Source organism: Antedon bifida, chromosome 5 (assembly GCF_963402885.1).
Source record: "Antedon bifida chromosome 5, ecAntBifi1.1, whole genome shotgun sequence".
NCBI classification, from domain to species: domain Eukaryota; kingdom Metazoa; phylum Echinodermata; class Crinoidea; order Comatulida; family Antedonidae; genus Antedon; species Antedon bifida.
The window spans coordinates 18,459,975-18,483,613 of NC_136230.1; the positions used below are offsets into that span (position 1 = coordinate 18,459,975).

General features: G+C 34.1%; 2 protein-coding genes across 2 annotated transcripts in view; one reads left to right on the forward strand and one right to left on the reverse strand.

Moving 5' to 3' along the window:
• The window catches only part of LOC144842685 (beta carbonic anhydrase 1-like), a 307,431-nt gene extending 289,538 nt beyond the window's left edge, over positions 1-17,893 (reverse strand). Inside the window, exon 1 of the mRNA XM_078699215.1 lies at positions 17,883-17,893. The gene's annotated coding sequence lies outside the window, so the exon portion shown is untranslated. The remainder of the gene's footprint in view (positions 1-17,882) is intronic.
• LOC144842686 (nuclear protein AMMECR1-like) lies at positions 1,132-22,312 on the forward strand. Its single transcript, XM_078699216.1, has 5 exons — positions 1,132-1,363; positions 9,670-9,780; positions 13,474-13,588; positions 18,799-18,889; positions 20,532-22,312. The coding sequence occupies exons 1-5, from the start codon at positions 1,140-1,142 to the stop codon at positions 20,699-20,701; spliced, it is 711 nt and encodes a 236-aa protein (XP_078555342.1). The 5' UTR covers positions 1,132-1,139; the 3' UTR covers positions 20,702-22,312.
• The last annotated feature ends 1,327 nt before the right edge of the window (positions 22,313-23,639 follow it).

The window sequence follows — 23,639 nt, forward strand, 5'->3', positions numbered from 1 at the left end:
TCTGATACAAACTGCTGCGCTTTTCCTTGTTTAGAACGAAATATAGTTAGTTCTTATATTAGCTGGGATGATGTTTCTGGCACATCTAATTCATCTGTCTTATCTAGTTCAGTTTCGTCGTACATACATGTACCTCTCGTTGTCGTTGGTAAAGCGATAACAATATTTTTTGATAATTTTAGAAGCATTCTCCATAAGCTCTTTTGGTAGGCCCTACGTTCTCATCATCAAGTACATTATGTACACGTATTTCACGTAAATATAACTTCGCACGCTTGTTTGATGTTTGTAATAAACTAGCCGAATAGAATCACAAAGTTGTAGGCCTATATTTCATATATGGAGGCCATGTTAACTGTAGCTTAATGAATGAATGATTAATACCATGTGGTGATATCATGTGATGATATATTTTCCAATACAGGTGTGTTGGAAAGTCCTTCTTCGTCAGGTTCGTCACGTTTGCGGTACACATCAATGTGCGCAATTCAACAAAACGCGCGCCTATCATATCACATTGAATGTATTATAAATTTATTTTAAAACGGCACGCATAGATGCAATGTCGTGGATTGTCAGAATTTGGTATTAATGTAAAGCTTAAGCTTTGCTCGAAATAGTAATGTCAAACTTAAGGCGGGAATCGCCTGGAATCTAAACTATTAGTGTTTTTTTTAAATACGATTTTGTGTATTTTGGCCTATATTTGATGACCTTTAACCTCCAAATAAAGCAATAATGAAAATTTCAATTTTACTACATAATATGGTTAATAACAGATAAATATTTCCTATAAGTATTAAATCCATCGCTTTCTTCTAAATCAAATAACAGCGAATTTATCAAAACTGTTGATTTGCTCATTTTAAGTGAAATTGCATGATTATTTTTTTTCAGTTTCCATTGTTACAAGACACTGTTAAAATCCACCAAATACTTCTTCCAAATACTACTTCAAAAAGTTTAAATTTCCACATTACCAATTTTGACTTTTTGGCACACTTTGAATTGATTCCTCGACTGCCTGGCCAACAGCGAACAACTGTGCGTCTACTAAACTATTTTTGGTCGTCGTCATCGCGGAGGGCGTGAGACAATAAAATAAATACACATGCGCAATACAGTGTTTAGTATCAAAGATGGCTACGGGGTGTTGTGGTGTTAAAAGACAGAAAGTTTGTAGTGGATCAAACTGCACTAAAAACTGTTGTAATGGATCTAATGCAGTTTATCCATCGAATGGAATAGATCGCAGTCTAGTCGTGTGTGCAGAAATGTGCTGTTTTTGTTTCGACCTTCTTTACTGCCATCTTCACAATCAACCACCACCGTCTTCAACACCAAAATTTGCCAACCATTCTTTGTGAGTGATTACTTACTGTCTACTAGAGATAGCCTGGACTAGGCCTAGGGCCTACTGCCTAGTAGAGTAGTGTTACAGATCATTTCGGTCGCGTTTGAAATCGGTCGCGTTTCGAATTGGTCGTGTATATGGCATGCCAAATGTGCCTTATGTCTATTTTTCTTTGCTTATTCATCTTACCTCTGTCTGTAAGTGTATGCGCTACGTACATGATTCAAGCCCCAATTAATATGTACAAAAGGTGTACAAAACTACAAAAACATTTTTTTTTTTTTGCAAATCATAGAAGGGTAGGCTTCCATTGATGATTGAAGAGATGGAAAATGTGATATTTAGACTATATAAGTTATGTACCCAATATCTGTCATTAGGGTTACCAAGAGTTGTCTCCATTGTTATTGCCACGATTCAACTCCACGTACGTTACCATGCGCGCTATGTCATTGACAGGGGCTATGCTGGTGCTAAATGCTCGCCAATTCGCAAATGGCGACTGGAGTCTCCATTTGGCGAAAATAAATATTGCCTCTTTCCCCAAATTGTCGAAAATACATTTCCAAGCCTAGGCCTAGCCTGGTCGGCGTGACTTCTTATGGGAGCGAGAATTCGCTTTTTACCACCACAGCATTTTATGTATGTTTACACATGCGCAGAGCGTGCGATGACGTTTTAATGACACACAGTTAATGTGATTGGTTCGTGGCCGTCGACGTGATGATGAGTGAATAAAAGAGGAAGTTCCTATTCTTCGACGTAGAAAATGAACTTTGAGAAGAAATGTAAACAGAAACATGTGGACGAATACTTCCGTAAACGTATAATCGGTTATGTTTTGTTGTTGGTGTATTTGAATCATTAGAAATAGAGAAAGTAGGCCTAGTACATATATTTCAGGACCGAATAAACAACGAAAAGAGATGAGTTAATTATTTTTATTATAAAGAAATATTAATTTGTGTATTAAATTGTTCAGGTACTTCGGCCGATAGCAGCGTATTATTGATTTTATTTTGGCCGTTTATACAGTTATTCCTACTACTTTAAGTCATTATAATATGGAATAAAAATATAGATTTTACTTTGAAAATCCGTGAGAGGCTTTGCCTACTCTTGTTTTAATATTTTATTTTATTCAAAAGGCTGTTCTGTTATTTAAAAAGGGGCCGAAATATCATTGTTGGTATTAATGGGGTTATATTGTAGTTGTAAGATGTTTTACTTTAAAGCTGTTGGTTTTCATTTTCTGTCACGTGTACTGTATTGCGTCGGCCCCGGCCGGAGAAGGAGTGACAATGACATACTGTACTAGGCCTAGCAGGGATGTCACCATGGTGGTCGGCGATGGACTCTGAATTTCTGACCACCATTTTCATGACGCCGACCACCACTATATTTACGCATGTAGATCGTATAGCCTATTGTTCGTAACTTACTACTATGATACGATGTATTGTTATTATAATTATCAACGCGTCGATCATAGGGTGGTTCGTAGAGTTAATAAACAACATTGTCATCGTCTTTAGAAAACGCATGGACAATGCAAATTAACAATGTACTGGTCACTAATTAAATCAGCGCAGCCTAAAAATCCTACCTAAGGCTAGGCCTAGTAGGAGACGACACCGTGCGCCGAAGAATCGACATCGGAGTGGAGTCTAGTTTCGGTGGCCTAGGCTTACGCTAATTTTTTTAATCCTACCTTGGCTTAGCGAATTATAAATAAATATGCCGACGTAAACATAAACAAAATATATGCAAAATCAATATATTCCATGTTAAGATTTAACATAGGCCTACTGTAGGCCTATTCAATTATTACGACATGTCACTGTAATAAAAATGGCCCTAGTATTCTGTAGAGCTAACCCCACCATAATTAATTTTGAGTGAAAAAAACATGTGCTACGTGAGGTGGTGGGAACAGTTTATTTAGTAGAGAGTATCGCGTTTCATGTCACGTGACACGCAATCTAGGTACACGTTTCCAGGCCTGCCATATGATAATGAGCCACAAAAAAAATCTAGGTCTGTGCGCGCGATCGACGTTCCGATACTATATTTAGAGTGTTAACGATCTTTTGTTGTTGGCATCGTTTCTGGATCGACTGAACGTTTTATTTTTAGAAGTTGGCCTAAGCCTATACTACTAGGCTAGTTCATTGTGGTTCACCGTGTGGTGGTGCCATCAGCCTCTACCGTGGGAAATTTCTATTTATATATATTCGCCGTCGAGTCGATAAAAAAACACCACGAAAAAACGATTACAATTAATATTTATTAATAAATGCTTCCGAGTAATTTACAACTTAGGCCTAGTCCTCCGTCAGTCAAAATTGACTCATTAATTTAATTGTGCACACCTTGTTACCTCACAAAAAACATCGTAATGCATTTTTTCCAACCTTATTATGAAATGCGTGGGTTTGGTGAAGTAGCCGGTCAGCGCCTAGTCTTCCTAGCTAGGGGCCTCGCCTCGCATTCAAACGCTGCGCAAAATGCATGGCTTTAGAAACAGCCATTTTAACCAAATAAAAATGTTATTTCGTAATAACCAATTATTTCTATTCGTTCTCCGTAAATGAGGAAATGCCAACTTTGTTGTCTTCAAAAAGTTAAGACGACCGAATTTCACGCTAAGCTCCGGCCACTTTGTTAAAGCTCATGCATAAATTATTCATGAGCACCGTTGTGTGGCTTCCCGTCCTGTTTCGTAAAGTCTCTAATATTAGGGATAACGATGCCAAATTAAAAGTTTTTATTTTTCAACAAATTAAACATTATCTGTTAGTATTTTTGTATCAATATTACAATAAAAAAGAATTACGAAAATCTGACTTCTAGTTTTTTAAATATAGTGTCTAAAACATCGCCGAAAATGATCATTTTTAGCCATGAACGATGTAAACAATTTGCGCCCTCAGTCGACAATTGTATGAACTACGACATTTTCGCTAAAATAATTACGTCTTTTAATCATTTATTTTATATATCAACATTGGAAATATCAATAAAATATGTTATTAAATGGTTATAAGATAGATAAAGTTGTTTTTGTGTTGAGCCTCACAGAATATTCACAATTTTGTTTAAAAAATGAAATAGATGGACATTCTTTATCGCACATGTGTGCTTTTTCTCTAAAAGATTTGAATAATATATAGGCCTCAAAACCGTTTTTTGGCACTTATAATAAATACTAGCAGTAACCCGTGCTCCGCACGGTCTTTTTCTGCTTTAATATGTTGTTATATACTTTGCATGGGCAAGTATAATAACAGCGCACTTTGATAAAAGTACTTTGACAAATTATTAAAATAAAAACAAATTGTATCATGAATAAAATTCGGAACTACTGTATTTACGGCCATTGGTTTGTTATACACTATTCCTTCACTTCAATATAGGCTAAAAAATTAAAGCAATAGTAAAGTGGATATGGAACTTTAGACTTTACTTTTGACTGGAAAATAAAAGATGCTAAAGAAAAATTGTGCTGTGTAAATTAGATGATGCGCGCAAACACATAACGAAAGTATAAAAATGCCAAACTATATTATTTTGGGTGTTTTTCGTGGTGTATTAATTATTTGATACGTAGAGATAAAAAACAAAAATAAAAAACAAAAATCGAATGAAAAACACATTGCTGCGGAAACACGAAATAAGTTTATTCATTTACATTTTATTTTTATTTCACTGGTTTTAATATTTTGCAATTTTTTTGTATCGAGATTTGTTACGTACTTGCTACTTTTGTAATTAAAGTGTGGTCTACCAAAAACCCGTGCTCCGCTCCAATAATAATTCGCATGGCATGATTATTAGTATAATAAAAGCGTAATTTTCTCGGCCACGATATTTCTTTTCGTACATAATTTGGGGACCCCCTCATGAGACATCACAAAATAAACATGAATATTCATTAATCATGTCCAAAAAGCTACGTTAGAAATGAGCTAACAATTCGCTAATACAAAGGTTTTCTGTCGAGCCGAGTGGATTAGGCTATGGACTTTACATGTCGACTTATGGGGTTAGAATCAGATGAGCAAGTTCTTTTTACTTTGTAGTGAGAGAGACATTATTTTGAGGGTTAGGTTTACTTATTTAGGAACTTAAGTAGTTCGGCTATCTTTCACATAAGGGGCCCCAACTTCTGTACGAAATAAAAAATCGCTTCCCGGCCCCTGACAAATTGTTTGTTTTTTTTTAAACAAACAAATTGTCAACAATACAATTCGGAACTACTTGCGGCCATTGATTTTGTTATACACGGAGTATTCCTTTACTTTGAAATATCTGTAAGCTACAAAATGAAAGCCATACTGGATTTGGGGTGCGTCTCAGAAAGTGACAACGTACATGAGCGGGACAGACTTCTGTCAATAAGATAAGTAGGCCTATTGGAATAATATCAATGATTACGGACTCAACACAAAAAGTAGTCGAAATTAGATGACACGCTCGGACACAAACATTTTGGGTGTATTTTTCATTTGGATTCGTTTTATTTGTGTGTGTGTGTTTTTTTTAATTTACATTTTTGTTCACTTCATGGTTTTTTATATTCCCCTCACCCAACAACCTCCCATAAAATGCTAAAACGTTATTTATTTATTATTTATTTTGTGGAAACACCACACCTAGACTATTTGGATTCGTTTTATTTGTGTGTATTTTTTTTTTTGAGGTTTTTTTTTGTATTTTTTTTGTAATTACATTGTGGTTTAGTTTTGATTTTCAGCTATAAACGGTGATACTTAATTATTACACATATCGCGGATTGAACTCAAACCTACTAAGCATTGATATCAATGGTCACGGCGATTTGCTCACTGAGCCAAACCGTGATTTACAAAATACATTCTGTTCCAAGGATAGGCGCGATCATTCGATACGGTTGACTAAAGACTGTTTAATTAGCGGCCTGGCATGGTATTTGTAGATCCGGCCATGGCGGTACACAACAGAGGAGGTTGCGTAGTTTATACAGTGACGTAACATGGTCGCTGAGATGTCAAATTACTGCTATTTTTTGCCTTTTTTTAGTGTTTATCCTTAAAATTCAGGAAAGTGACATAGTCTATCGTGTGCCCCTCAATAAACATCGGTGTGTCAAATGAAAAGCATGTACCTTTCAGTGGTTTTGGAGGAGATACGTAAAATTATGTGAAAAATTTAGTAGCATTAATATATAGATTTCTCAGAGAAAATAGCACATGGCATGTGGAACTATATTATCTTGGCATAGGAAGACAAACAATCTCCAGGTCATGAGGGGCTCAATACAAAAACAAGGTTGAATAGGGTAAGGTCACCGGACCGTTCGAATGGTTTTTGAGTAAACAATCTAATGCGTATGGCCGTACAAGCTAGATATACGATCTTTTAACCACATTGTTTACATGTTTGGTTGGATGTACTGAAAATAAAAAATAGTTGATCTGATGGAATCATATGTAAATAAACAAACACTTAAAAGAAAAAAAATTTATTTTACTTTCAAATCTATGAAAACCGTTTTTAGATGTTTTTTTGCTTCCGTATTAATTATGGCCAGGCCTAGTAGTTATTATACAGTGATGTGATGTTGTTTGCTGCGAAAGGGGGTTCCCCGATTTGTTTGCAAGAAAAGTCCAAAATAATAGAAAATGCTACTCTGTGACACAAACGTGTTCAAACGTCGATGCCTTATTTGAACTTGAAAAACAAAGGGGAAGCCGTTTGTGTGACACAAACGCTCCTACAACACTCCGGCTCTGTTTGGAAAGGCGTGTCAGGAACGTGGTCTATCTCACGAATATTCAATTAGATGCACTAATTAGAATGGTTGATGTCAAATACGTTTAAACGACGGTCAAAATCTAAACGCCTTCTTGTCGTTTGAAATAATTTACCGAAGGCGCCTAAAGTTTCATTAAAAAATAAATTTTGGTTCAGAATTTATGGCCATCCATAAAATTTCATAAAATCATGCGTAACTTACGCTGCACGACTCAAATGTCATATAACAGGGTTTCCTGCACATCTACAGTTCAAGGTCAATCTTCTGACAAAGTTATACAATGTTTGTGCACAAGAGTTATAGATACACGTGACACAAAATTTGTGGAAAGAAAGATTTGAACTCGTCACTATGGACGAGTTAGGTTATCCGCAACGCCACTTGCATGTCATACGTTAGAATATTGCGCACAGAAAAACGATTATGCCATTGAAAAAATGTTAGTGTGCTCTTTATTTTGTTTCACGTCTAAGTATCCAGTATACACTATAATATTGTATACGTACTACATACAGTGCAGAATAGGTGAAAATAAGTGACCAAAGTTATTGACGCTTTTGAACATGACGTCATCACAATTTAAAAAATGGTGAATCATGCGAAAGATAATTGATTGACCTAGACAATATAAAAAATGGGGAGAAATGGAATATGGATAAGTAGAGATGCGCTCTATTAAATGTGATGAGCTATGACGAAAAAGACAAAAATCCTATATTTTATATTCGAGTGGCCATATGATGACGTCACAATGTCCAGTTAGCCATATTGATGCATGATCCGATATCTACAGTACAACTCATCAACTTCCAGAATATGTAATTAAAAAAAAGTTCACCACGTAGTTTAGAATCTATGACTGTTTAAAAAAAAGGCATAATTTTGACGATTTGTAAAACTTTTTCATCAAAAACGCGCGCAAATTGTCCAATCCAACGTGCTCGTATGACGTGATTTTAAGTCGAAATTGTTTGAAAGTTGGTAAAATTACTAGAAAAGACTGTAAAAACATAAATCACGTGAAAAAATATGTTCTTAACGCATGTGGGAATTTTTGACATGCTTAAAATGACATGAAACGCGTAGAAAGTTGATTAGAAATTTATTTTTCGCATTTTAAACGGGTGTGCGTGTGTAACTTTCTGTGAAACATGCCATTTTTAATCCATAGAAAGTTTGCCCTTGATATGACTTAAATTTTTACCAAGTGTCAATATAAAATGACTTTTGGTTTTTAATCTGTGATCAATAATTGAAATTCATAAAATTGCGCGTAACTTACGCTGCGCGACTCTAAAATCATAAAACAAAGTTTCCTGTACTTCTACAGGTAGAGGCCAATCTTCTGACAAAGTTATACGATGTAATGTTGATGAGAATTATAGATACACATGACACAAAATTCTGGGAAAGAAAGAAGAATATAGAAAAAAAAAAGATTGTGACAAAAACAAGGGGTTATCTGCACTTGGCGGATAACCCCTGTTTTTTAGATTAGGCTATTGCGCAACGCATCGTAACATGCACATTCTATTTATTAGGCTTAGTCTACAGTAAGCTGTACCACAACGATTGTACAAACAGCATAGCATCGATCAAAGTTGTTCAACAAGCATCAACAGTTGACGGTATTGGCATTGTAAACGGTTTAGTTGACGGTTATTTTTTATTTTACATTTTTTTATGTTTATTTAATTGTTTGAATATGATGACCTTTTCAAATTAAAAATAAAGTTCATATGTCTGAGTTGGTTTGAGTAATAACATTGAAAATTGGAAGAAAATTCATGACGTTTACACGATATGCACTCGAATGTGACGAACTGTGTCGAAAGAGATAAAAATCCAATTTTTTAAATTCAGATGACCATATGATGACGTCATAACATACTTATATCTAAATTTCACATGAATTCATATCTACAACTCATTGCACTTTATAATAAGTTTAAAAAATAGCCAGCCATCCTGGAGAGTTATAATTGATTCAAAATAGGCATATTTTTACACAAGTTTGCATAAAATTAACCATTTTCAGGTGCACGAATTTTGTTTGACGTGTATGTGTGTCATTATTTTACATTCATAATTTATAAAAAATGTAATGAACTTTTCATAAAAGGTATACAGAAGAACACTCAAGTGCAAAAACTATTAACTATCAACATATTAACGTGTTGAAGAAATTTGGATATGTAGAATATGGATGCGCGCTCTTTAAAATGTGATGCAAAATATAAAAATATGACTTTTAAAATCTTTAAATAACTTGCGGTTAACAACAAACTATGTGCCCATTGTGCGCAGTCGTATTTGTTGTATACCAGTGAGATATTGCATCATTGATACACTTACTTACTTTTTTATTTCATTATCTTTCTCCCTTCTTTGTCTTTCCCTCGCCCTTCTTTATACCCAGCCTTGTACGAATTTGCCAGCTCGGTAGATAGAGTAACCCTCCACCTTCTTCCCGTCTTCTAGATGGATTTTATTAGTGGTATTTTATTTTTATTTACAGTCCTGTGTTTGTTACCTGGAAAGTTGGAAATGAAAAGAAATTACGAGGTTGTATAGGAACGTTCACTGCTATGCAGTTGCATGAAGGTCTTAAGGAATATGCAATAACTAGGTAATGTTGTATTCAGATTATAAAAAGTTTAATTAAGCCTGAATGTTTGGGTGGAAATCATTTAACTATTAACGGTAATACAAGAAGCTAATTTTAACTAATTTGTATAGGCCTCTGGTTTATATCCGTGTTTTCCCCAGACCTTTTCAGTGTCACGGTACCGTGATGCTTGGGACCTCTACCGTGACTCGGATGAAAACAGATTAATATAACTAATTGCAAGCGGCCACCTACCTAACAGCCGCACTTTCAAAAGCCTGTTTGTTCTTCCTATCTAATTAGTGCATTTGGTACCTTGTATGGTAAATTACCTCCCGTAAGCGACCACCCGAAAAATTTGTATTGACTTTTGACAACAAAAATATAATTTTGATGCTTACTGTGCTTTATTTAGCTTTATTTCGAAACGGTTTTAAACAAATTTCTGTGAAGAACATTTCTGTGTGTTTTAGATTGAGATGAGAAAACTACACAGATTTTGACCAACCATTTTCATATGATAAAAGCTTTTAAAATTTGTCTGAAAATCAGATTGGGCCCTCTGTGTTTATCAAAGTGAATTTGCTATGCAGCGGCCAAAATACGTGATGTGTATTCGGCCGAAATGCGATTTAACAAGAATTGTCGTTGTATGTATACTGCTACTTGGCCTAAACTTCCGTATTACAATTTAATGTACATCTTTACGGTTAGAATAATGGAAAGGAAAATAAAATTATAATGTTAACATTATACTATTATATGAGGCCTTTATTAATCAAATCTATTAGAGAAAAAGCACACATACCATAACAACTGTTTATTTATTTCATTTTTTAAACAAAATTGTGAATATTCCATGAGGTTCAACTACAAAACTAACTGATCTTTCCCGCGATCAGCAGAGCTCACGGTTAAATGATTTTGGATTCTAGCTATTTGATTAGTGGACGCGAATTACCCACAGCGGAATGTCTACATAGAATTGGTTACGGCTGCTGCATAGCAAATTCAAAGCTTCTTAACTTTCTTCGGTACATTTCTTCCTAACGTACTTGCTTTATATTATAGTAGATTGATAAATATTCCACTTATTAAATAATTTAATAAATCGGCAAAATTGATGGTTCAAAGCAAATGTTCCATGAGAGGCAACATTTTTCGACATGCCTCATGTGCGGCGAAGACTAGTTCTGAAAATGGAACAGTCCACGGCGGGGGTATTCAATCATTAATTAACACGCTAATACATGCATACCATGCACATTGCCTGGGCGACGTAATTTAGTAATAAGCGGAGGACTAATTTTGTTGTATGTTATCAGGCTTTAAATGAGCTTTAATTTGATACGAAAATTGTCTTCTATAAATAGGTTTTTCGTAACGAAATGTCAATTTTTGTGACAAAAATCCAATTTTGAATCACCGTTTATGGAAAAATTTTATGGATTTTGGTATTAAATTATAGCTAGATCTACATTGAAATCGATAAAACATAGATTACAAACGTATTGTGCATGGTAATTGTGCGAACTACATTTTAAAATGGTGCATGAGGCGTAAATCCTGTTCAGAAATTTTAAAGATTCAACCATTATAATCCGGTGAATATTGTAGTGAGTAAAATATTGTACTGTAAAATACGCGCGCGTTTGTTGTGACATTTTCCGTTAAATACATTAATGCACCCTATAATCAAATGGTACGTTCCATATTTTAAACACGTTGTTTAGTTTTCCTCGCTCGAGTTCGGCCAGCTCGATGCGTGATGTGTGACAGCAGCGATGTCGGCGATTGACCTGTCCTTTTCCGTCGTAGAATATCTGGTTTTACACATTAATTTAACAACTTAAAATTGGTGTAATGTGCGGAAGATTTATTTATGCAAGTATACAATGCAAATGCGTTAGGTTTAAATGTACCAGAGAAATTTATTAAGCTAATTTACCAACATTACATTTGACTCTGTATACCGCGATCGAAAGTCATTAACTGAGACCGAAATACTTTGACGGGAGCAACTGCCTAAACTTTAGCTCCGTATTTCAATTTAATAACGTAATTTAACGTAACGTAACGTAACGTACGAAAAGAAAACCATTTTTATAATGTTATATACTATTCAGGTAAACAATTAATTGTTTTAATTAACATTGATTATTTTAAATGAGTTTATTTTGACCCATTGTGTGTTTGCCTAAAAGAGCATTATTATCTTGTTTTACGTATTTAAAACTTATATATTATAGTATTTATGATTGAAACGTACCCACAGTTTTTAACATACTTTTTCATTTTTGTTGTTGATAATTTTAAATTTCACCATTAAAAAAATATTTTTTTTTTCATATTACACATATCTCTGAATTTCAAATATATTTAGTAATGAAATATACACTACATTCTAACAAGTACAACAAAAATTAAATAATTAATACAGTACAGTAGTTCAAAAGTTACAGATCATTGAAAAATTGCAGTTTTTTCATTTTTTTAGGGAAATCCAGAAAAAAAGGAGCAAAATGCTTTCCGACCAACTTTGCGGACCAATAATTTTTAAAATAGGTTTCGTTGAGGCTGTACAACTCTGTGATATTCAAAACTTTTAACTGATTATTGTAAAAGTTATAACCTTTTAAAAATGCTTCCAATTTTAACTGCAAAAAACACCATTTTTAGGCAAAACTCGTATATTTTTTTACCACTTTAAATAACCATAACTTTAGAACGGGTAATCGGATTTCAATCATTTAAATTGCAAAATGCTAATTACATTAAGTTCTTTATGGTTAACTGAAAGAAAAAGTAAAAAAATTAATCTGAATTTTTTCATTGGGATACCTACTGTAAGGAAAATGGTAAACAGTGATGTTTATGGTAGGGATTATTTTTTTCAGTGGTTGGTCTTTTTGGCCTCTTTGCACGAGGTCCACGCAAAGTCAAATAAAACAATGTTGTTCATCAAACAGAAATATAAATTAGCTTCAATTTTACTAAATTAGCCAGATTTTGATAATGAGAAAGACTCAAATTAAAAATATATAAAAATAATCCCTTAAACAAGATCTTTCCAGACATATAATTTATTCACATGGGTACATAAGAAATAGTATATTTTTAACTTCAAAGACATATCCACTTTTTGAAATTTCACGAACGTGTTCAAATTGCGGTAACGAAAATCTGCTTCATTGGGATATCTACTATAAACCTTATTGAAAATTCTTATGAAATTTCCGTCTGTAACGCACAGATATTATATATAACCTTTGTTAAAAAATGGTAGATTCCTCAAATATAAAAATCTAATTCACACAGCACAATTTATCTTTAGCGTCTTTTATTTTCTCAAAGTTTGAACAGTCAAAAGTAAAGTATAAAATTCCATCCAGTATTGCTTTTTTAGTATTTCAAAGTGAAGGGATAGTATATAACAAAATCAATGGCCGCCGTAAATACAATAGTTCCGAATTTTATTGTTGATACAATTTGTTTTTATTTTAATAATTTGTCAAAGTACTTTTATCAGAGTGCGCACTCTCAAAATTTAAACTAATTTAAAACTGCACTAAAAAAAAGCATAGGTCTGACCACCTGTTAAAGTATGAATCAAAGAAGAATATTTTCTGGTCAAGAAGCACAGATTGATCCAGGTAGATTGTGCAATTGCAGGTTTTCGTAACATATACTATTGTCTTATCTTTTTAATTTCAGTGCTCTTCGAGATAGTAGATTTCCTCCAATTGCTAAAGAAGAGCTCCCTCATCTACATTGCTCTGTTTCTGTTTTACGTCATTTTCAAGATGCAAAAGATTATCAGGATTGGGAAGTAAGTATGGTATAATGTCATAAAATTTTCAGGCACTTTCATGCAAGTGGTTGATGTTCCGAGGCAGCTCTTTTTTGTCTGTAATTTTTAGCCATGAGGTCATAATTCTAAATTTTTTTAATAGTCCAGGAGAATATTTGGCATCAAATTTGTGCATTTTTTAAACATGCAAATCGCGATTAACGGTCACCACAATAGCTTGAAAGTTTGTCAATAAATACCCAACACAACACCTTTCATTCATTTAATTTTTAGTCGCGTGGACGCGACTCTATAGTTCACTATGTCGGTCTGTCTGTCGGTCCGGTATCACTATGCGTTTTAGCATGCGACTTATGGCTGTTGGCCTTGTTTTATTTCAATTTTGTTAAAACAACTGCGGATTTATTGCATGTGTTGTCATGTGTGAATGAATGGTGGGTGGCCCATAGAAATTGAGGCAAAACAGGAACCTTTCAAATCCAGATAAATACTAATATTTTCCCTGGACAAAACATGACAAATTAAGGGAGCGTGTCAAAATTATTCTTCCACATGCACCGCGATTATGTTTTTTTAATGGAGTAGATGATAAACGGTTTGGTTTATGTAGGCCCATGCTGTTAATGTTATTCATTTTTAATCATTTCGTTTACAAATTGATTTTTAATGAGCAGGCATTGAATATTCATTAGGGAAATTGTTCGTGCATGAATTCAACTGATTTCTGGTAGTCATGTTTTCGGGGTGAATGTCTTTACATATTATACGACGACTTGTAGTTTGTACTATTAAATATACTCTACATTACTTGTAAAATAAAAGAGTTATTAAAACCGTGTAAACCTATCAACCTTAGTGGGTAAATAAATGAAAAACTTGATTCAGGCAGGCTGCACATGCTGTCCTGATAAAGGCCTGACGTGGATCATGCATGACTCGTACGACAGGTATCGCGTCAGGCTGGTGAGGCTGCAGTAGATAGGCCTTTTGCATGCGGTAATGTTTTATTTGTATTTTAATCACAAATTTTGAATGAACAAAAGATAAAAACAACACAAGACTACAACCTACATATTTATTTGATATATTTACCGGAAATTTAACCATTTTCATGGTTTTTAAAATTTGCTAAACAATTTACAATTTGGTAAAAAACAACAAAACCGACCTTTCGCCAATTTGACCTTAGCGTGAGCATAGCATCGAATTTGGAGAGAGAAAAACATGTAAGCGTGGGTGAGGAATTAAAAGGTGATCACATAGTGTTTCATGTCATGTTACAACAATCTAAGTACGTTAGTGAATGAGCAGCAGCAGATCGCTGTACTGCTTTTTAAGTGACATTTGTCGGAATCATTAAAGCTCAGGTACAGGCATGAATTTTAAATATAATATTTGATTAATTGTACATAAATCAAATATGTGCAACATACATCATGACAAAAAATCATGATTTTCCCTTTAAAGGCCGAGAATGGGTTCCCGCGAAAGTTATCTGAACCCCGAGATCATAAATGGTCGCTAAGCAAAACGGACAAGTGTATAGACGCAATCGTCGTTGGGGAGGAGAGGTGCGTCCGCAAGCGTAGACCCTTTTCAGTTGGGGAAATCAGTTTATACCTTCCAAGTGTATGCGTGCATACCATCTGGACTTCCGAGTGGTGAGAAGTTCATGACATACAGGACATTGAAAATTTAATAACTTAGCTATAATAAGATGTTGGCTAAGCGAAAATGGCATGGTTTTTTGTTTAGTAATGTATTTATTTTAGGTGCCCCCTCGGTACAGAGGGTTACTTGTAAATAAAAAAATTGGTGAACATACAGTACGAACAATTAACAAAATTCGTTTTTGCTGAAGCGTACGTCGACACACAGTACATGACGTAACCGTCGGTAAACCTTGCCTGGAAAGTAACTACAGTACACATTTTGGTCCCTGGATGGAACATGATATGACGCGTCTGGACTCAACGTACGTAGTGTACCCAGTTATTATTTAGTATTTAGATCGCTGGCAATAATGAATGCATATAAAGTGCATAATAAGCCCTCTGACGTACTCACGGTCAATGGAACGTCGCTGTTTTCTAGGCGCTGAAGCTACGAAGTGAACGCGAACGATTTTTACTGTATATTATATTAAAAATGCATGTGGTATTACAATGGAGTATTTACACACAGTAGTACTTCTTAAAGCTCAAGTGGGAATCAAGGATATTTCTATTTTGTAAACAATATTATGAAAACGGCACCGATTGAAGTCGATGTTCAAGTAGCTTGAGCAGTATTTCTATTTTGTAAACAAACAAAATATATGGTTTCTTTTTTCACACATGACGTACGTCTTCTTGCAGCTCGAGCGGAAGTCTAGGGTTATTTTTGTAAACAAGACGATCAACTGAACTTAAAACGAATTTCGGTTCAACGATTTGCCTCAAAAGATGTCGATGCTGTGATAAATACCTGCACAGAATAATATGCGGATGCTTCGCAATTACCCATATCCATCTACAATCATTTTTAATAGCTGAAAACCGGTTAAACAGCTCGAGTACAGCATCATAATGTTGAAGAAAAACCAACTTTATTTTTAAAAATTATACAATTTTAAGATTTAATATACAAACGTATGGCTTGGCGATTGGAACATTCCAATCTCTCTTCCAAGTTTCAATTTCCCCAAGCATAATAAATCAGTGGCCAACAAAAACCAGTACAATCATGAGCATGCCCAGTTCGAGTTTTGACCATGATTCAATGATTATCTGCTGATGGCGAATTATTATAATATTGTCCCAGATTGACAGCCAAAAGTAAGTCGTAAATTTTAAATACAGGCCTGAGCAGAAGGGCAGCTTTTTACATTCACACTTTAGTAATTCTCTACTTACTTTGGATGCTTCAGGTATTATCCAGACTGGCCTCCACATAAGACTACTGTAAATTACAGTACAACCAAAACATTCAGGTGAAGGTACATATACTGCATTAATAATAAAATAATAATATCGAACATTGGTGTTAAACTGGTAGTCCAATGTTTGCTTGAAATGTGGCAGGGACAAGCCAGATCAGTCGCATGTCACAAAATTTAATTTTGAGATAATATCATATTATTATGCAGCTAATTATCTGTTTTATAATGGTAAAAAAATTATTGCAATCCGACTTTTACTTACAAAGTTATGTGAAATTTAAAACATGTATGTGTTGGAACTCTCTGGATTATGTTTCGGAGAAATTTGTTCTAGTTATCAGATGTTAATAAAATTCCGGAATTATTTTGTTTTTATATTACTCTTGTAACATGCAAAATCTCAGTATGATTCTAGAATACATAAATGTTAGATTTAAAATATCAAAAAAACAAGAAATATTTCTTACAAAAAAGTATAATTTTAGACTAAACTATAGTACTTTACATATTCTGGTGTAGGGGCGTTATTCCTTAATGTCGTAGTGACCCACAAACCCCAACATTCTTGTAAACAAAATGTCTCATTTCCCATAACTTTCGTTATACAGCCGCCGACACTATATAACCCTGACCTTGTAGTATCATGTTCACTCTCAAAAAACATTGAAGATCTACTTGGAACTAGATGTACATAACAGTAAGACAACAACCACACACCACAAGTAGCAATGGTATACATGACCTTGCTTGTAGTGTCGTGTACGTGCACAACATACAAACATCGAATCAAACATCAATTTGGAACTATACGTACATATAACAATAAGCCAACGATGTTAACAACCAAACACAAGTAGCAATGGTATATATGACCTTGACCTTGTAGTATCATGCGCAAAAAGATCGCAAAATAGTAATAATTCAACGCGTTAACGACGACCCTAACAGATGTATTGAAACAACTCAATATAAGGCCAAAAAAAAAAAATTATTGTGTTGGCCACGTTTTGGGTAAATCCTAAAAATGGGTAGGTTTGTAGGAAAAGTTGTTGTTGCCCTAGCTACCATTTTTAAAGCCAACAAAAACAATCAAGATCGAAATAAACTATTTCCGTGTTAATGCTACATTACGCAAGTTAACATATTATTCTAGATGAAAAATATTGAGTTTTATATTGTTTTATCCATACGTAATTACACTGGCATTAAAGATATAACATTAAAATGTAGGCTGTTTTATGAGCCATATTTCGCCGATTTCTTATTGCAGGGAAATTCCCCACCAGCGACATCGATCGATCGAGGCTAGAGGTCCGGCTAAAAGCCTAGCGTGCATGCCGGAACGGATGGATTATCGCTATATAAATAACAAGTTTGAACAAAAAAGCTTACGACAATCTTAGGTACATTTTTATTAAACGTATATAGGCCTACTTGCTTGGCGAACCCATGCCTTTTAAATAATTTAACAAGTCCGTAATCGGATCGTAGTACTGTACAGTAAAACCAAAAAACACCGCATCAACAACCTCGTGCGATGTACGATCTGTTGTTCTTTTGCTGCAGATCAACATTGGTAGAGTCCATTTATTATGAGGGTGTTTAAAAATGTAATAACTATTAAAAACCTGTCTCAACCACCGTGTAATCAAAGTGTTTATTTAATTTAAACTTGGATCCCCCAAAAATTAATAATCGCGTATTCGGGTTATCACGTGATTGATTCACGGTTGGTTGCACGGTTCTTTTTTACACGTCCGGCGGAGGTGAAATATGTTCGCCAATTTGGCAAATGAGACAATATTTTTTCACAATTTGGTTTCAAAATTGCCGTTTGGCTCAAAAAAAAAAAAAAAAAAAAAAAAGCCGACCTTCATTTTCGGCAGTTTAGGGTCGGTCGGGCGTGGCCAACACAATAATTTTTTTTTTTTGGCCTAATCATGATATAATGTATTAACTCGATCAAAATTGTTGAGTCTAGCACTACATTTGATTTTTTTTTTTTACATTTGTAGGCGTTACCACATTTGTGGGCGATGGTTGTTTTTACATTTGTAGGCGCTGTTTATTACATTTGTGGGTGATGCGTTTTCACATTTGTGGGCGTTATCACATTTGTGGATTTAACAAGCCCCCCCTAAGGTTTTGGAATAAAAAAACAATGGCAAACATGTTTAGGCATGTTTTTGAAACATCACTCTGCTGAATAGCTATAAGTATAAGTTAATATTCATGAGGATTTATAATTAAATGATGATCACAGCTACATATTATATAATATACTAATTTGATCAAACGTTTTTTACAGATTGGTCGCCACGGTATTCGTATCGAATTTACAAATGATAAAGGATCTAGTAAATCAGCTACATATTTACCAGAGGTTGCCTCTGAACAAGGTATTATAAATACATGAATATACTGTGAAACCTAAATTGGTATGTTAAAATGTAGATCAATTGTGCTTAACCAAAAATTGAAGACCAAGGAATAATATGTTTTATCCTTAATTGTACAATTAATAATTAGTTAAAAGAAAAAGATAAAACTAGAATTTAATTCCTCACTTTGACGAATTATAGGTGATCATTGTGAAAAAAAGAGAATTTTACCTACATTTGATTTTTTTAAAATCTGCACAAAAGCAACATGCACGTATGTTAATAATACTATAAGAAATTCAAAATAGGTATCTTTTTCCCATTGGAGAGTGCAACTTTCATGTGCACGTGTGTCGTTATTTGACATTTAGAGGACACGGAATGGAAGCAATATATCACATAGGGTATATATAAAGAACAAATAATTACTGTAAAAATGAACTTTTTGCATTACTTATGTGCTATGCGCACAGAAATATAAGTGCATGGCAGGTTAACAAAATTGGAATCATTGTCTGAATGACCTCTTAGGTGTTAGAAATTGGTCAAAAATTAAGTTTCACGGTCATTTTTGGCAAAAGTTGTCTATTAAAGTGAATAGAAATATGTATCTTCTGAATATTTTGACACCAACTACGACCATATCCGCCCAACAATTTCTAAGATATGAAAAATGTGCTCTAAGCCAAAAATGTTTGTGCCGGCTATATGGAAAAGGTCAAAATTAAGGGTTTTTTTTGACAGTTTTATGATTTTTATTACATTAGAACAAATATAAACATATACTTTGCGAGTATTTGAGACCACAATTATCATAGCTATATTCATATGGCCAATTTATTGACCAGTGGTCAGAAAAGGGGCTTCCGTCCACTTTTGGCAAAAGTTTCCCATTAGAGTGAATAGAAATATGGGTCTTCTGAGTAGTTTGGTAAAATATTCCAATACACCCAGTAGTTACCAAGTTATGCAAGGTCTTTTGGCCCCTGTACTGACCAAGCATCCCAATTTTTTTTTCAGGCAACAGCAAAAAATTGATTTGTATTGATATAAGGAAGGAAAAAAAGCATTGTTGGCATAGTTTGCTAAAGGGTGCAGGTGAACACTTTCTGGCTCCCCAACTATAGTAAACAAAACAGTTCAGACAGTAGAGTAGTAGGATTCATGCACGATACACACGTGGGTGCAGCAGCTACACGGTGAAAACTGTCGTATCGCGGAAATATCCTCCTACTGTCACCATACCATTCGCGTAGCATCCTACATGAATCCTACAAAGTTGCCACGCATCCAAAACGTAGTCTACGCATCCAAATGTTGCAGTATTTATTACTGTATCTGTATCATATTACACAACATTGTATTTATTTTTTTTATTATAACCCAATTCTAAATTTTTTATGTATTTCTGGTTTTGTTAATTTTGAGATCATTTGGCTTAATTATAAAGGATTTTAGTCTAAATAATGTACCTGTTGCATTGCTCATAAAGCTAGAAATATATTTTTACAAGCATAATAATATTCGATATACATGTACAACTCGACCAGGGGTGAAAAACAACTCAACAACAAATAATTTTTCAACATTTCATCATCCGTAAGAGTACCTTATTTTGTTTACTTTACTCCTTTTTTTAAATAACTTTGTTTTTTTGCAGGATGGAACCGTCGCCAAACACTTGAAGCTCTTCTACGGAAAGGTGGTTTTAGAGGCAAAGTTACATTAGAATTTTTGAAAACAATTCGTGTTGTACGTTACCAAAGTGAAAAGTATAATCTTAGCTATGATGAATTTGTATCAATGCGGCCTAAAAATGGGCGTGTTTAATGATACTCAGTCACATGAGACCCTTGCTCAGTATCCTTGCCTTGATGATTTATGATGATGTTATTTAGAAAAACCAGTTTTGGAAATCTTACCGTTAATTATAAAATAGAATAACTTTAATCTCTGTGTAAACTATTGTTTTATTCATTTCACGATATTACACTCTACTCAGGGGTGTAAATATACCACGCTAACACTTGCACACACGGAGGACCAAGGCGGTAATTACCTGAAATGGAAAATGGTGTATTTTTGGAGAGTGATGACGTCAGCATTGGCGCGAGGAGCTAGACAACGTGACGCTGGTAGTAGGAGGAGTGCGTGTGTTTTGAAAATAACTCAATTGTGGGTATTTTCCGAAGATTTTAAATCGCGTTTTCTTTTTAAACTCTTGAATTCATAAATAGTAATTAAACTCTTAGCTCTTTCACTATGTAGGCCTATTAACACAACTAATGCTAACCCTAGCTCTAGGCCTACTCTTCTTAATTAAAAAACGAGTCGGGTGCGTTGAATCCATGTCTAGCGACGGTCGCGGGTATGTAGCATCTTTTTTTTTGTGGAGAATTAAGCCTAGCCACCCTATTCACACCCCCCCCCCCCTCCCAGATCCCCCACTGGTCTCCACATCGTCTTAACGTAACATAGTACATGCGCATCATCTTAGTTGATGAATCTTTGAAATTTCCAAAAATGCATAGGATTACAAATCAGTTTTCTGTGCTCATATATGTGTATATTGCGTTAGCTCGGATAGCCTAAATTGGCATAAGTGATGAGTTAAAACCCAAGTTTAGTTTGATTTTTTTATAAAAGATTATTGAAAGAGAGAATTTTGTTTTTAATATTTCAAGCAAAACTATGAAAATTATTCATAAATACATACAAGTCATTTGAATATGTAATTAAATAGTTTAATATAAACTAATAAATGAAAAGAAAACCTACATTTGGTTTTACATTTTTGTTTTGTTTTTAACTCAATACTACTAGTAATACTATGCAAAGAAATATGTGTTTCATAGTACTTTCATGGTCTCGCATTGGGTCCAAGCGTGTGCTGATTTTTTATGTATTATTTCTATAGAAAGCACTGAAAACATACATGTATGAAATTCTCTAATACATAATTTGCAAGTGATTTTTATCTACAGTATTAATCATTTGAAGTCCAATCAATGCAAATGATAAGCAATTTGTTTTCAATTGCAGTTGACTTTTCAAATGAAACAATTTTTTTTATGTAGATGTTGACACTTTCCTATTTTATTACTTTTATAATTGAGCAAGGATCCATGTGACTGATTTTGAATGGAAAACATTTGTATGCTTTAGATCTTCACATAATAGTAAGGGATGTAGTTAGATGTTAGAGTTTTATCTGGTACTACTTTGTTTACTGTCAAAAGTCATTTCTTATCAAATCATCCAAAGCATTTTATACATGATTTGATTTTGATGAAAATTGATGTACATATTGAGTGGGGTTTTTATGCCAAAAATCAAAAGTTTGAGCAACACAGAACAATGTTTTTTTTTAACATGGTATGGCTAGAATTTGCAACTCCTTGTACCCACATTCCCAAAAGCTTACTACCCTAGTGAACCTATTTTGACTGATAGTCAACTTTAGATGTGTTCCAAAATAATGACCAGATTTTGCTTACAATTTAAGATTTGGCCATTAATAGACCAAACCCAATATATATACCAGTTTTCATCAAAATGTTGGCAAACATGTGAACGGTACATTTATGTAAATGTTAATTGCTAATAGTTTACAGTTGTTTGAATGTGAAAGGGTGCTAAAGGGAGATTTACTTATCCCAATAGTTACACAACAAAGTTCAATAGTAATTATATAACAAACTGAGGAGGTGAAAGTATTTTGCTGTCATAGGTACAGCTTCCACCACTGAACCAGAATGCTATCTTGTAGTTGTAGCCTATTTTATGAGGTCACTGTTTATGTTCATGTAATTAGGAATGCTTTTATCCATTTTTTACCAGTTTATATTTGAAAATGTTTTAGTTCGTTGTTTATTACCAGTGTCAAGGTCATCCCATTTAAGTTTTAGCCTTGTTTTGATAAGTAACTGTCATAACAGCCACGTTCACATAAGATTTTATCGTACTTTCTTATCGTGATATTGAATATCACGTCAGCAGGAAGAGTGTTCACATTTATTTACATTGTGATATAAGTATGCTAATGAGGGCACTGCACATGACGTGGGAAGGGATTGCTGATTTGTTTTTGTAGTGTGGGCCTCTATCTAGTAGTAGTAGCTAGCCAGCAGGCCTCAAATATTTCGTGTCAAAAAGTAGGCCTAAGTAAGTAGCGAGCATGAATTAATTTGAAAACAAACCGGGCCCGTCTCTATTACTTATTTCACCTCACTCACGTCGCTTGTATCATGATTACTTCGTAAGATCATGATAAATTATCAGGCTCTCCGAGATCACGTTAACGACTTCCTGCAGGTTCATAGAACATGATGATAAAGAAACTCACGATAATTTCTGAATGTGAACCCGGCTATTGTGGTCTAGCATGTATACAGTACGGTAGATTGTCAATTTGGCTTTTTATAAAGATTAGATTCTATTATTTTTATTCATGTTGAATCATTGAGATATTGTAAGTCACTATCTCTATGATTCAATCTGTGTGTACTGTGTCATTTACGCTATAGTAATTAGTATACATAATTTGAATGTAATGTATCTGTGAATAAAATAAAAGTAATGGTGTTTATTCAGTATAGTTAGTATGGTATTTGTATTTTATTGATTTGTTTCTAATCTATATATAAATTTACGTAAGGGAAAAATTTGGTAAATTGCGCGTTACTTCTAGAATTTGTACTAACTCATTTGTACTTTGCAGCAGAAACGGCGCAAAATGAAATAACCGATTAAAAATTACCGATTAAAA